At 41.0% G+C, this 15,614-nt stretch overlaps 1 protein-coding gene across 2 annotated transcripts; it reads left to right on the plus strand.

The window, feature by feature from the left end:
* The first annotated feature begins 1,609 nt into the window (after positions 1–1,609).
* PLIN2 (perilipin 2) lies at positions 1,610–15,268 on the plus strand. Of its 2 annotated transcripts, none has more exons than XM_039729585.1 (9): positions 1,610–1,744; positions 3,777–3,833; positions 3,925–4,120; positions 4,760–4,842; positions 5,343–5,628; positions 5,957–6,141; positions 6,901–7,035; positions 7,691–7,981; positions 14,059–15,266. In XM_039729585.1, exons 2-9 carry the CDS (start codon positions 3,804–3,806, stop codon positions 14,191–14,193), a joined length of 1,341 nt encoding a protein of 446 aa, XP_039585519.1. In that variant the 5' UTR covers positions 1,610–1,744; positions 3,777–3,803; the 3' UTR covers positions 14,194–15,266. The 2 variants fall into 2 exon arrangements, with proteins under 2 accessions (XP_039585519.1, XP_039585520.1); XM_039729586.1 differs by lacking the exon at positions 1,610–1,744 and adding an exon at positions 2,236–2,467 and having other exon boundaries at positions 14,059–15,268.
* The last annotated feature ends 346 nt before the right edge of the window (positions 15,269–15,614 follow it).

Genomic DNA, 15,614 nt, shown 5'->3' on the forward strand with positions numbered 1-15,614 from the left:
TTGACTTGGATGGATGAATATACTGATGTATTACTGTGAGATACTTCTTCAAAGAATGAAACTTAGATGCATTATGCGACTTTAAACACTTGCCCTTGCCTCATGGAAGAGAACGGTAGGGTATACTATTATTGCCTTCCTCTTTTAGGAAAGGCTGGTGTGTCATGCTTTTGTGTTATCTGTTACTACTGCTTTTCTTGATACTCTTCTGCCTTCCTCTTCATCAGTCTTGACATGGACCACACCACTGCTCTCTCTCTTTTATGATATTTGAGGAATTTGGTCAATCCAAGACGTAATGCCATCCTCTCCCCCTTCCTTCCCTCTGCCTTCTCCCTGTCTGCCTGCCTGTAACAAAGGCAATGTTCTCAAGAGGCATGTTTGTAGATTTTCAAAACTTCAGATATGTCACAGACATATTTTAGAAAAATACTTTTGCCAGGACCTTTTCTCCTAAGAAGCTGGGAAGCTTCAGCTTCTCCATGTTTTGCTGCTTTGGAATGTGATTTGGAGAACTCTTTACACAGCATGTGAAATTATTTTTACTTGATGACCAATGATAACCACCTGTATCGACGCTGTGAGCAGTCACAAATTTTGTTTTCTTTTCCTTTCCAGCCTTCTCATGGATCCCTTTTCTCTATTCTTTTTAGTATAGTTTTAGTATAACATTTTAATGTAATATCATAACATAGTCAATCAGCCTTCTGAAACATGGAGTCAGGATTCTCATCTCTTCCCTTGGCCTGGGACCCTCGAACACAACCATACAGATAAACCCCTCCAAGTTTATAAAATACTGAAGGGCACAGTTGTGAAGAAAACATGACCACAATCTACATTCTTAGCTTGCCAAGGACTGTCGGGGGGTTGGTAGTATCTCTAGTTACTGCATTCTGGCAGAGTGTGTCACTGGGCCGTGAGAGTCTTGGGTGTTTCTGTAGTACATAAAATGGTGCTACTTATAAGTAAATAAATCCCTGAAAAAGTCTAGAATTCTCAATAGAGACCCTCATGACAAAGGGTGTTAATTTATTTTGTGGTAGCCACAGGCAAACTGAGTTGTTTACACTTGAGAAGCCACATGACTGGGAAAAGAAACAAATACAGTTCTCAGATGACAACCATGTAATGAAAAGAGCAGAGTGCATGTGAGTGTTTGGTATGCAGAGGTGTAATAAATCTGTTCAACTAAGTGAAAAATTCTGGTTTGTTCCACTTATTCTGCTCTGCTGCCAGGAGAGGTTTAGGTTTAATATTAGAAAAAGGTTGTTCACCCCTAGGCTGGCTGGACAGGTGAAAAGGGAAGCTCCCTGCTCCCCAGGGCAGTGGTCACAGCAGCAGTGTGCCAGAGTTCAAGAAACGTTTGGACAGTGCTCTCAGGCACACGGTGCGACCCTTGGGGCTGCCCTCTGCAGGGCCAGCAGCTGGATTCGATGATCCCTGTGAGTCCCTTCCAACTCAGCATATTCTGCGCTTCAGGGAGCCGGCCGTGCGCAGGACCGGCGGCCCTGGAGCCGCCCTCAGCAGGGCGCTCCGGGCAGGGCAGGGCAGTGCCCTCCCGCTGACCGCCGCCGCGCTCCCTACGTGTCCGGGCCCGCCCCGCGCCGGCGCTGACGCGCGGCGGCGGTGACGCCCCATAAATAGCGGGGCAGGCCGGCGCTCCCCACTCCGCGGCGGCAGCGCCCGTGCCCGCGACCCTGCCCGTGCTCTCGTCGGCGGCGGCTCCGGCTCCTCCTCCTCGGTGAGTACGGCCGGCCCGGTGCTCCGGAGCGACTCTCGGCGGCCGCGGCAGCGCCGGCCCGCCCGCGGGACTGACTCCGCAATATGGTGGAGCGGAGCGGGGCGGGCGGCGGCGCGCCCCGTGTGCGGCGCTGAGCGCCGGGCCGGCCCGGCGGGCTCCGCTGCGCTGGCCGAGGTTCTCCCGGGACCAGAAAGTTCCGAGAGCCCCGACCGTCCCCCGGAGCGGCGTTGGAATGCCCCATCCCGGAAGCGGTCCGTGGGGACACTTGGGAAGGTGGAGCGCTTTCCTGCTTTGGGTACCGCGGAGAGCCGGAGCAGGCGCCGCGGCTGCTGTGCGTGGCTCATCGCGCTGCTTTCCTGCACTTCTTTCCATAGGGAGGGGCGAGAGTAGGAATGAAGTTTGTGATGTAGCGTGTGTGCTTTAGTCTCCAGAAACTGTTGCTGTCTCTGAAATGTGCTTGGCCTTGGATTCCAGGCGTCTCACTCACCTGCTCCAGAGGATGGATCTGACATTTTCTAGGGCTGAACACACTTTCAGGGGGTCTCTGAAAGCGTGCAAGATTCTAGTTGTCTTTCTTGTCTTTAGGAGCAGGAATAACTTTACCAGCTAACTGGACGGGTTCATTGGCTAAAATTCAAATGCATGGCCTGTATGGATTGATTTTATGAGACACACTACGAATATTGAATAATCCTTGTAGTAACAGCCCTTCTTCCTTCGAAGGCGAGATTCTGTGGCATTAGCATCTTCTCCTGTTCTGTAGCATGCTTTACCATGTAGCATGTCATGGTGAAATACAGTTGTACTTCTAGTGATCTGATTTGTAATGCCATGTGAAAAACATAGCAAGTTCCTATAGTTATTCAAATACTTGGTAAATTAAATGAGAACTTCTTTGATGCCACCGTAACCATTGTCTGTTACTTGTTTTCCTTGTGTGTTCCACATACAGTGGTTAATCTCATTACCAGCATTACTTTATGGCACATGTATGTTAATATGTGCAAATATGCCTGCAAAATATTAACAGGATGCCTTTGTCCTCATTGCCTGTTATGTAATGGGTAAATGTTTTATTTTACCTCAAACTATTAACATGTTCCTTTTCTGCTGTCATACATATGAGACAGAAAACTGCTGTTGGCTCTTTGACAAACCTAGCAAACCAAACCTAGCAAACCTTGTAAACCACAATCCTTTTGAGCATGGACTCCTAGTTTACCTTTTTGTTGCCTTCGTTCATGCAGATTCTTCTGGAACTTCAGCATTTTGTGAAAGCATTAATGGAAAATGTGCTTTTTGCAGATTTAGTTCAGCCTGCATCTGTACATAGGATGACAATGTGTTTCAGTGTGTTCTCCTTATGTAGTACTGCAATACCCTGCCCCTTCTATTGGGGTTCTTGTGGTGATTTTTTCCATGGAATATGTGTTGGAATGCATGTTGAGTACTGTAGATTTGTTGAATGACCAATGTTTGCAAGGTTTTTTCAGTGGGGAATGTGTAATAATTTAGTCCAAATTATCATAAAGGAGATTTATTTTCTGCAGTAGAGAAATCCAGTGCTCTCTGTGTCCCAGGAATGCTAACTCCTTAGCAAGCAGAACAGAGTGAGCCTTAGGTGGGCTCCCTAGAAGATCGAATCTGATTAAAGCTATTGGTGGGGGGGGGGTTATTTGTCTGACTTGGACATTCTAAACTAGATTTTCAGTAACTTGCAGGCTGGCTTTTGTTTGTCATGGCTCAACAGATAAGTCTGTCTTAATTCTTCTAGAAAAAAATGACCCAACCACCTGGTTATTCATCAGTGAATTGCTGTGCCTTAAAGCCTGTCTCGTGCATATGCTAGACTTGCATTAACTAAACCAAGTTTTGGATTTGTAAATTGTTCCAATAAAATCTAATTCCTGTATGCATGAATCCTGATCCCAGTAAATGGGGTGGACCACAAGAAGGTTGTTGGTTTCAAAGTTTGGTGCTTAGATGAGGCAGATACGATGTCGTAACTCATATATATATGCTTCTTTCACAGGCTGTGTAAGGTTCAAGACCTGAAAAAATGGCATTGGCAGCAATTGATCCACAGCAGGTATGTCCAAGTTAGTCCCATAATTTCCTTGTCTGACCTCCTTCTAGGTCAGAAAATAGGAGTCAACTAATACCGTTCTCTTTTAAAACAGAACATTGTATCGAGGGTTGCCAACCTTCCTTTGGTGAGCTCCACCTATGATATGGTGTCCACAGCTTACATCACCACAAAGGATAACTATCCTTATCTGAAGTCAGTATGTGAGATAGCAGAGAAAGGAGTGAAGACGATTACTTCAGTAGCCATGACAAGTGCTATGCCTATCATTCAGAAACTGGAACCACAAAGTAAGGCAAAGGTTAAACTGTTGATAACTTTAGTTTAATTGATTGTTTTTTGTATTCAGATGCACTTATGGTTTAACATGGTCATGCTGGTCTTGAATGCCGTTTCAAGTAGCTGACTGAACCTGTTGCTCGACTTGCTGAGTTGAAAAGACTTTAAAAAAAAGAAGTAATAATCCAGAATGAAAGCAGATTCCAGCTTTCATAATACTAAATTGATTGAAGACTTTTAAATGTGAGACGATTACGCAATTTCTTGCTCAACGCCTTCCTCACCTTTCACCTAGTTTCAGATGCTACTTTTGTGCTTTCTTACACTGAGAACTGGTTAAATTTGGAAGCTGTGTCACAAGGGTGTTGTAACCAGAAGCCTGGTTTCATAGAATGGCAGAGGAACAGGTGTTTCAGATTCTGCCAGTTGCTTGTAAATTATCAAATGAATTTTCTTTGCCTGCAAGTGAGGATTTTTTTCCTGGCACTATAAATCTGCCTTTTTTTTTGCTTTGCTGACTCAGATCTCGCTGAGAAGAGGAGAAAACTACTTCAAGGGTGTTGCATGAATTCTTTTTCAAGGGGAATTTTCAGTTTGATTTTTGCTAGGTGAAGAATAATTAAAACCGACTCTTGTAATTTCTTTTATAGTTGTAGTTGCCAACAACTATGCCTGTATAGGTCTAGACAAAATTGAAGAGAGACTGCCTATACTGAATCAACCCACCGACAAGGTATGTTCTTTCCATTTATGTATGCTAAGCAGAAAAACTATAAACCCTTCTTTTCTATTATCACTAAAACCCAAGGGAGACACATTTCAAAAGGCTGTGCCTGAAGCACAGCTTGGAAGCAATAAAAAGTCAAAGATTTATATGTAAAACTATTTGTTGCCTTTGGGAAACCATTAAACTTTTTTAAAGTATTTTAAATTGCCCACTATGTGACAGCATTTCTCTACCAGTGCAGTTCACTGGTGGGTGTTGTTTTAAAACTTTAGTCTTTGTCTCTTTCTTGCGTGAAGTGCCTGGATTAAATTCACTGAAGTTTTTTGAAAATTTCAAAAGCTGTGTGGCAGTCATGTTCTTTTTTTCTCTTGTACTTATTTTTTTAGGGCAAATTTTCTCCTAGATAACCAATACTTGTACAAGCTTTAGCATATATTCATTATTCCTGGATTATGTAGCTCTCACTAGTTAATACTTTTAGTAAATGCACGTATGTCCTGCCGCAGGTTGTTGCCAATGCCAAGGATGTAGTTGTTGGAGCCAGAGAAGCTGTAACAACCACTGTGACTGGTGCCAAGGAAACTGTTGCTCACACAATCACTGGAGTTGTGGGCAAGACCAAAGAAGCAGTGCAAGACAGTGTAGAAATGACCAAGTCAGTTGTCAATGGCAGCATTAACACTGTCCTGGGAAGTCGTGTGGTGCAAATGGTGAGCAGTGGTGTTGACAATGCTCTCACAAAATCAGAGACCCTTGTAGACCAGTATCTTCCACTTACAGAAGCAGAACTAGGTAAGTTCACTTGAAGGTTTGATTTTGTCGGAATGCTTATATTGGAGAGAAGTGAGCAATCATCACTTATGCTTACTCATAGTGGGGAAGGGGGCACGTGCTTCCCTGTCTTTTGCCTTGCTGGTTGTAATAGCAGCATCTTCACAAGGAAGCAGAATGAAAGTAAGGATTTCTCTGTAAGGTTTCTCTGTATTTCTATCAGTCTAATCATGGTGCTAAAGGACTACTCAGTAAGCCCTTTATTCAGCTGTTACTAGGCAGATAAAATTGTCTCAGACCTCTTAATTTTTCCTCCAGTAATCGATTTGCTTCCTTTCTACGTACCTAGAGAAAGAAGCTGCAAATGTTGAAGGCTTTGAAGTCGGAGTCCAAAAGCCAAGCTACTATGTTAGACTAGGATCCCTGTCTTCAAAGGTCCGCACACGTGCCTACCAACAAGCCTTAAACAAAGTTAGAGATGCTAAACAGAAAAGCCAGGAGACAATCTCTCAGCTCCACTACACTGTTAGTCTGGTAAGGAAACTTCCACTTGATATATAAAAACCATATGTTGGCTTTGGTTTAGAGTGAAGAAAACAGCTGGAAGAATTGCAGGAAAACTGGGATTACTCTCTGACTAAATGCATGAATACATTATTACATTAAATACAAAGCATTTGCCATGAAGTGATATTTGTCACCATTCAGGAGAGTTCCAAATCAGGCTAAGCTGTGAACTAATGAGCAATTGCTTGTAGCTGCAAGCACTGCAGAAACAAAAGTGACACTTTTAAATTTACTCCCGTTTTGTAGTGCTGGATTTGACACATACTTCATTCAATGAAGAAAGTATAATGCAATTTAGAAACACATCAGTCCTTTAAATCCTTTTTATTAGTAAAGTTTCAACTTCTTTTGGGACTTGCTCTCTTGCTGCTTCTGTCTCTGAGCATTTCTGGTACTTCAGTAGGCTTACTGAAGTATTCCAGCAAGTACCTTTATGTACATGACAAACTGCACATAGACACGTGGCCTTCTATACAGTTTCAATTCTTCCTGTAGGATGCCAGCAGGGGATAGGGAAATAGTCGAGGCAGAGGGGGAACACTGCACAACATCTTAAAACTGCTTTCAGTTTTCAATTCTTTGATGAGACTAAACACACTCTTATACTCCACAAAGCTGTTTATACTGAAGTGTTTTAAAAGGAGGTTACAAAACAGTCACGGTAGAGAAGCCCTAAAGGAACTGTTTGGACTCTTGGCTCTACTTCCTTATTTGGTTGTATTTCAGATCGAGTATGCCAGAAAGAACGTGAATAGTGCCAATAAGAAACTTCTTGGTGCTCAGGAAAAGCTTTATCAATCCTGGGTAGAATGGAAGAAAAATACAGGCCAAAATGATGGTGATGATCTGCGTAGTGCTGAGGTAAACAGATGTAAATACACACCAGAAATAAATGTATTTTATCCTACCAAGGTAATGCAAACTAACAGTCCCTAAAGTGTGTAACAGAGAGGCTGCATGCTGAAGCTATGGACAGCTGACTTCTGAGAACTAGGGGACCTGAACTCATTTTATAAATGAGTCTGCTTGCTGCAAACACTCCGGTTCATTCTCAGCTCTTGAGAATACTCATCCTGTTTAGCATGTGAACTGATGTTGGGATATCTGTATGAAGATTCGCTAGAAACCATTTATTGATGTGTGCAGACCAGAAATAACAATTTGTCAGCAGTCTTAGGCACAGACTCACTGCGTCCTACACATAGCTTTCAGGAATAGTTCATTGTTTAGAAAGTACTTACCTGCTGTGACTTGTTACCCGGAGTTGAAACAAGAATCTGCTTGACTATTGCTGAGTAGAAGCTATCAGTTTCTTTTCACAAAGTACTTGAGTGTTGAAGAAATATCAAGTACATGTAAGTCTTTGATGCTTCAGACTTAAAACCTGGTTTATTGTCTGCTATGGCTTTATTTCACCTACGTCCCCTTTATTTTGCTTCTTTAGGTATCTTGAACAACATAAAGCTGCTTCAGTCATAAAAAGACACTAATGTGCTGTTTTGTTTGTTCTTTCTAGCACATTGAGTCAAGAACTTTAGCTATTGCACGGAGCCTCACTCAGCAGCTTCAGACCACCTGCCTCACACTGGTCTCAAGCCTACAGGGGCTGCCACAGAATGTACAGGATCAGGTTTACAGTGTTGGGTCAATGGCAGGTGATGTCTACCAGAGCTTTCGGTCAGCATCCTCTTTCCAAGAATTATCAGACAGCTTTATTGCAGCTAGCAAAGGACAGCTGAAGAAAATGAAGGAGTCTCTGGATGATGTGATGGATTATCTTGTTAACAACACACCACTCAACTGGCTGGTAGGTCCCTTTTACGCACAACTGCCTGGCATTCAGCATGCTGAAAGCAAAGGTGAAGGGAAGGAGAGTTCCAGCCAGAAAGACAAACAGCCTGAACACACTACTGAACAAGCTGCATAGCAGGCATGTACTCTGCTGACTGAGCAAATGAGTGGCTTTACTAAGTGTAGCTGTCAAAAAAATCTATTTTCACAATTTTTTGGTGAATAATTCATAAATACAGGAATAGGGGAATCTAGAGGCCAGGACACTTACACATGGGCTGTATTGTCCTGTGTAGTTAAGCCACTCTTAAAAATTCAAACAAGATTCAAGTGCCTAAGTGTTGGCAGCTGACAGTTGTCAAGATGCCCTGTTAGTCTGTCAAGCAGCTCGTTGTGCTTCAGTGGTATTAATACCATTAGTCTAAATGAAACCCACCATAGCTGAAAGCCTTTGATTTGTTGCTTAATCTCTATCGGAATGATATAAAAGCCTTGCATACCGTGAAATGCATTTAACAGCTCTACAGTCTAGCTGTGTACACTTAAGTGCTATATTTACTGCAGCCCATTTGATAAATATGCATCTGACTATTTCAGATTCTATTGTTACATCATTCCTGACAAAAGTTCTGTGAGTGTAGAATGCCAAAGCTGAAAGTAGGGTTTCTGAATGAGTCACCTGGAGTAAAATGCTGTGACAGTGTTAACATTAACTGTACAAATTTAATTATTGTATAACACAGTAACTTGACCACAGAATCATAGAATATCACAAGTTGGAATGGACCCTTAAGCATCATCAAGTTTGACTCCTGCTCATTGCAGGACTACCTAAACACTAAACCATATGATTAAGAGTATCATCTAGATGCTCCATGAACACTGTTCCAGTGATTGACCAAATAATTATCAACACATTTTTTAATATGCAGTATAAACACAAGATTCATGCTGTTTGTACCCAGGTGCCTGCTGTTGTGTGTGTGTGTTTTTGTAGCCATTGTTTTGTAACTCATTTTTTGTATGTTAGTAATAAATGCTTTAGTAGCCAAAGCCTGTCTCCTTTGTTTTAAAACAATGTAACTTGCTTTTCTGTGACGCTCTCAAACTGAGTCTAGCAGAAAGCAAGTTTGATGTGCAAATGATGTAGATGTGCATTGAAAATGTTTGATGGATAGGTAAGATACCACTGCAGCATTTCCTTCCTTTTGAATTTCTGTATGTCTGTCTTAGCTTTACTGCTGCTTTTGCTGATCCTTGCTGTTGTCATCTTTAAAGATGACCTAAGCTGTGAGCTGCTGTATGTTCTAATATTGAAAAGAGATGGATATGGACAAAAGAACCCTCTTGTCCCTTCACAGTACTTGTTGTATGTGCTTGGCCATCTACCAGCCTTGTCTTCTGACTCCCTCTAAACAGTGTTTGCTACATCACCAGTTTTAACTTAACTTTATTTTCCTCTTGAACTTGAGCATATATTAATGCTCAGCTACTTCAGAAAAATTGTTCTCAGTAAGTCCTTTGAACACCTCCACTGGAAAATAAGTAGTTACTAAGAAGTAAGCTTTCTTGGGTTAGGGCTATCCAGGTAAGTTGTATTGTTTTTCCTGATGCATGCCCTATACAACTTTGAGTTGTGATCATCTAGTGTAGCAATGCTAGCCACCATTTTCAAAGAAGTCACCAAATACTGAGGCAGAAATGCAGTTCAAAGAAAACTTATCACATAGTCGCACATTGCTACATGGAACAAATACCTCCACCTGGTTTGATGTAGGAATAAAGCGGATTTAATGTGAGAAGGTTAGCTGTTAGATCGGGGTTGGCCTAGAAGTGTGAGGAAGACTGTTTTAAGCACAGTATTAAATGAAACGGTAGCAAAACAGGATTGCAGGTAAAGGTTCTGTAGCTTACAGTTTTTAATACTCACTTTATATAAGGGTGGTGTTTAATATGAAATTAACATGAGATGGTGAGACTCCTTTCCAGCTAGGGCCTGAGTTAAGACTTCTGGAGACATAGCGCTTTCAGGAATTAATTTATGTTTACTTTATTATTGCATAGATCCAGCAAAAATAGCATCTTTATCTCCATTTGCAATAATATTTTTAGATCGCATCCACTATTGTAGATTGCTCAGAAACTGAATGGAACTAATTAGTGGTGGGAGCAGTGGGCTGTCCAAAGAAGGGAATTCCCATTCTATGCGCGTTTAGTTGCTCTGGGACTTCATTCTGATGTGATCAATCAAATAAAATATTCAAACTTTTCAATGTCTTTTAAGGACTGAGAAATAACATCATTTAGCATTAGTGCAGGAGCAGTCCATTGTGTCTATTCTGTCTTGTGTTACTGGTTTGTATCCTTGCATGGCTGTCCAGCTGTACTAAATCTCAGCAAGCAGATGAAGTGGAAAGCAAGGAAAACTTGTTACCAGCCTAAGACCTCCAAAGCATTTCTTCATTACCAGGCACTGTTGGGTGGCTTCTCTTCATGGCAGCTGCACTACAACTGGTGGCTGCAAACAGAGCAAGACCTGGCTTGTTAATGGTTGGGCTCCTGTGTCATGTTGTTGTGATAGGTGCTTGTTTTCTTGGATGCTGCCCACCCCCCAAATGTTTTTAAGTTTCTGTCCATACACACACAACCCCCCACCCCCCATCAGAATTAGGAACTCTTCCTTAGTGGAAGAGACAGCTGAGTGTAGCAAATTGCTATGTTCCTGTTTTTTTTTAAATATAATAAAGTTCTGTGGTTAAGATTATTAGTCTCTGCTAATAAGGAGAGCATTGTATGTTTAAACTGATTTGCAACTGATTTTGCATGGGTATCTCACTGCATGTAACTTAGCATAGCATATTCCACACTCCAGTCTAACTGCAGCTCTACGACAGAACTTAGGATTTTTCTCTAGTGCGGCTAGAGAGAGACTGTTGACATGTCCACTGGAGGCAAGAATGATGCCTTCCAAAGTCTTGTCTTTTTGCCGCTGTTTTTGACTGAAGCTGAGATGCTTCCTCACAAATAAAGAAGGGAAAGCTGAGATACTGCCATCTTACATGTTTAACACTATATATTATATAGCTCAGCTGTACTGCACAGAAGCTTACTTCCTCTTAGTCCAAAAGTCATGTTTGAGGATATAGCTTGGGCCACAAAACTGTGAGGTTTCTCTGGAACCTTATAAAAAACGTAAGACCAGATGTGTTGAAAATTACAGGAAGTAGATTCAACAAGACAGTTAAACTAGATTAAATGGAAGAACATCAAAGGCTTCTAGGCACACAAACTTGGGATGGTAAAGGTTAGAATACTAACCTGATAAAAAGATCGTTATCACTTACAAGGTTATTTAGGGTTTATGTAGAATTTAGAAAATTGTTTTTTCTCTTGCAGAGATCACTCAAAAATTGTTCATGCTAGTTGACATTTCCCAGGTACATTTAACAGAGAACAATTATTCTGTCATTGCTGATAATTGTTTTTTTTAGAAAAGCTTTCAATATAAGCATTTGTAAATAGCTCCCTATGGTATACAAGTTTTGCAGAGATATTTATAGCATTGGTCAAAGCCAAATTACAAGATTTGTATGAGGCCTGGAGTTGCAGTTAGTTTGCCTCAATCTGAGGAAAGGTGTAAAGGTTTGGAAATGTCTCCTTCAAGATTAATATTTTGCAATAATCTTTTCCAGATTTTAACTTAGGGTAATATTTTATACCTCATAAAATAGGTGAAAGGATTTGGGAACAACTGATGAATTATTTCTCATTATTTAAAAAAAGCAGTAACTACCACCAAAAGGCTTTTTTAAACCCTCAAAAAGATGAAATGGAACGGAACTTATTTTTAAGCATGTTTGGTTAGTAATTTGCATGATCAGAGAGTCTTACATGCATCAGCTTGCTGGAGGTATTATGCACGATGTTCATAAGTGAAGCTATATTTGTTTATTGCTAATTCATGGCAATTTTATTTCTTTTGGATAATACAGTCTCTTGATGACTAAAAATAAGTGCTTGTTCTGAAAGCTCACAAAATGAGAATGCTGTGTCAAAATGCTAATGGCTCAGTTCTAAAAACTTAGCAAAAAAACAAGAGATTAAATGCTGATGTCAATACTAACAACTTCATGTATGAAGACAGCAAAATGCCATAGTATTTTTTTTACACTGTTCTATGTAGGGATTTTGCAAGTGTTATATCTTTGTCAATGATTTACTGAATCATACAGAGAAATTGCATGAAGAAGAGCTTTATCTGGTCTTACTCTTTTATTCAATAATTGATAGGATCTACATAAGCAATCCCATAACATCATGGGCATTGTTTTAGTTAGACTGGTGCAGATTTGTTCTAATACACTCCAATTTGAAGTTCTCTCATGGCTATCAAAATCTTACTATTACGTTAAAGGAGTCAGGTTCTTCTACTGCATGCATTAAGGAGATGAAGAAAGCAGAAACTTAAATTTGGGCAATTACTCTGTTGTCACTAAGAACAAAACGGATGTAAGTAATTAAAATCTCTTAAATGCATGATAGAGAAAATTCTTACTGGTCAGACACACTTACTGAATATGACTGTGTCCTGATCAGTGTAAATATATAAAACTATCCATTTGGGCACATTCTTAAAAACTGCATATGGACTACTTAGTCTTTTTAGGACACCTGTGTTTGTACTGCAGTATGAAATACAAGATCATGTGCTGGTAATGGGGGAAGCCTGTTGCTTTCTCTAAGTGCAGTAATGAGAATTTTAGGAAAACTGCCATAAGTAGAAAGATGCCAGATAACTCTTGCTGGTAGAAAGATGTGTTTCCCTAGTGCCTTTTGATCTTTTGGGAAACAAAAATTACTCATCTTATTTTGATCAAGCTTAAGTTCCCAAAGTGGTACATGCATTTCATGGTATTCACAGCAGTGCCTGGTTAGTCACATGCTGCTTAAGTTCTTCTAAAGATCAGTTTTAATAAATAATTAGTATTTCAAAGATCCCTGGTGTCCAATGACAACCTACTCTGTAAGACCAGTAAATTGCTGTGTAGTGCTTCTGTATTGTGTACATTGTACCTGGTAGCGGAAGCAGTAGTCCCTTTATTTGATATATTGTCTGCCCTTCTGACCTGTCATCATAGCAGGCATAGCACATATTTTTCTTCCTTACTGTCTTTCGTTAAAGTAAGTCATAAGGTGTTTTGCAGTTAGGGAATGCATTAAAATGCCTCTTTAGTCAGTGCTGAGTTTAAGTTACAGAAATACCTACAAGCTGCTGTTGCTTTGAACATGCAGAACCAAGGTCTTGTCAAAATGCAGCAGTAGTTATTTGCTGATGGTGTGTTTGTCTCCAAGTATGTCACATCACCAACATTAAAACTAACCATTAATCATATTACAGATGTGAGTATTTTTCACTGGGGGCAAAAAACTTAGGAGTAAATTGCTTCATTTTATTCCATTTTTCAGAAGTGCCTAAGTAATCTAAGTCCTACTAAGGGGACTTAAGGGTTGGGACTTAAGCTCCTAAGTGTCTTAGCCAACATTTTTAGAAGTCTGTTAACATCCACGTATCCACTGATGTCTTTCTGGCAATTCCTGAAACCCTATGCTGCTTAGCAGTACAGAATACTATACATGTAGTTAAAACAGAGACCAAGGTGAGATTGCAGTTCCAGGTATTTGTTTTGTCAGAAAAGGTTTGATGCAGTAGGCAAGCAGAGCAACACAGAAATCCATATCAATCTCCTCAGGGCAGATTACTTTGTGTAGGGCATTGCTTCAGTGAAAAGAAGAAAGGCAAAATTAATTTGAAAACCTCCTTTCTTAATTTTCCAGTAACTAGTTTCACTACATTCAGTTCTTTTGCATCTCTACTATAAAATCTGACCTTCTTAGCAACTGATTTCCATTTTGTGTAGTATTTCTTAATGGTTTCTGTTTCCTTTGTGTCTGAGCATATTCCACTCTGTAATCAGGTGTTTGGTCTGATTTCTAGAGGTGCTGAGCACTTATGGGTCCTGTCTTCAGTGAAGGAGTACTGCAAAATTTGTTAAGTTTTACTTTTGAATTGATTGAAATTTTATTCCTACACAGGTTCCAGATTTCGCTATTACAGACCTGTCTTCAGAGTCAGATGATGTCCCAGACATTTTGGATTTGGATGAAGAGGATCAACAGGATTTTTCACGCACAAATGGTCCTTACACTACAGGGCAAAGAGCTGAATAGAGAAGCATGAAAATGTCTTTTTGATACAATGTACCCTTGCCATGTTTAATTTAGATTTCTCCTTTTTAAAGATGAACCTGCCTAGTTTAGGGATTATGGGGATACTTTTTTAAAAATCAGTACTGTTTCACTTAGCTGCATCAAAAATCTGGGTTTTTCAATGTAAGGAATGCACGCTACATTAATTGGTTATCACAGGTGTCAAGCTCCAATTCTACAAGCCAGGTATAGCCTAACCAGTATATCCAACTAATCTGATCTTTATTGATGATTTGTTCTCCTGCTGGTAGCAGCCATGAGAACACCCCAGTGCTTTGCATACAGGGCTGCCAACAAAAGGAGTTGATGAGGATTTGCCCACTTTCAGTCTATGTGAAAAACAGTGCTGCATCTACCTCTTTGCTGCTGGAAGGGGTAAGAGACTTTGTCTATCTCAGATTTTCTCAGGTTCTTTTGTTAGGCTCTGCACCTACAGAGCTTAGACGCTTAGAGCTTTCCTTTGGCAAGAGTGCTTTATGCACAAAAGGACTTCCATTCTTTCCACATGCCTTGTGTGTGCAGATATTATGGCGGGCATGATGCTATCAGTTGTGGCGCCTGAGACTAAATGGAGTAAATGCTTCAATATTAAAGTGTTTGGGGTATAAGAATAGCATTTAAATTAGAAAGGGGAAGAGACTGTAAAAAGAAAGGAAAACAGAGAGTAAAGAGATAAAGACTTTGGACAAAAGAAAATTTGAGAAAAAAAAAGGGAATTGAATGTAAGGAGAGTTGTGGCAACAGTGATTTTTAAAAAAAAATTAATAAAATCTCAATCAGTTATTTGCTAAGGGCTGGTGAGTCTGCATTTGCTCGCACACAGTACTTTTTCTAGGAATTGGGAAGGGGGGGAGCGGGACTGGAGGCGGACTTGTTAACATTTGTTTCGAGGAGCAGGCCGAGCCGCGGTGGCAGCGAGCTCTCCGTGCGGTCGGTGTGCGGGCGGCGCCGCGGCCTGCTCCCGCCACACCGGGCCTGCTGGGCGCCCGCGGGCCTGCTCACTGAAATGCCTTGCAATAAAAGTGTGAACCGCACAGCACACTTCTCGGCGTGAGTTTTTCTTGTTAGGGTTTGGGTTTTTTGTGTTTTTCTTCCTTTTTTTTTTTTTTTCCCCCCTTAAATTTGTTTTGTATTGTTGGTTTGTTTTGGTATTGGGGTTTTTGTTTGTTTGGGGTTTTTGTTTTGTATTCTTTTTGGTTTTGGGGTTTTTTGCTTGTTTGGTTTGGGTTTGGTTTGGTTTGGTCCCCACCCCCCCGCGTAAATTCTGCAATCCGATTATAAAAACGAAAGGCCCTCTGGAGGGATACCGGCACCGGGACTACACCTCCCGTGAGGCACCGCGTCCGGCTCGCCGCGACTTCGGGCGCCGGTGGCGGACGGGA

Source organism: Passer montanus, unplaced genomic scaffold, assembly GCF_014805655.1.
Source record: "Passer montanus isolate IOZ18808 unplaced genomic scaffold, ASM1480565v1 scaffold7, whole genome shotgun sequence".
NCBI lineage: Eukaryota > Metazoa > Chordata > Aves > Passeriformes > Passeridae > Passer > Passer montanus.

Coding starts and splice junctions, on each gene's coding strand:
- PLIN2 (XM_039729585.1), top strand. CDS start 3,804: ATGGCATTGGCAGCAATTGATCCACAGCAG. Junction 5,629..5,956: donor ACTTACAGAAGCAGAACTAG/GTAAGTTCACTT, acceptor CTACGTACCTAG/AGAAAGAAGCTGCAAATGTT. Junction 7,036..7,690: donor ATGATCTGCGTAGTGCTGAG/GTAAACAGATGT, acceptor TGTTCTTTCTAG/CACATTGAGTCAAGAACTTT.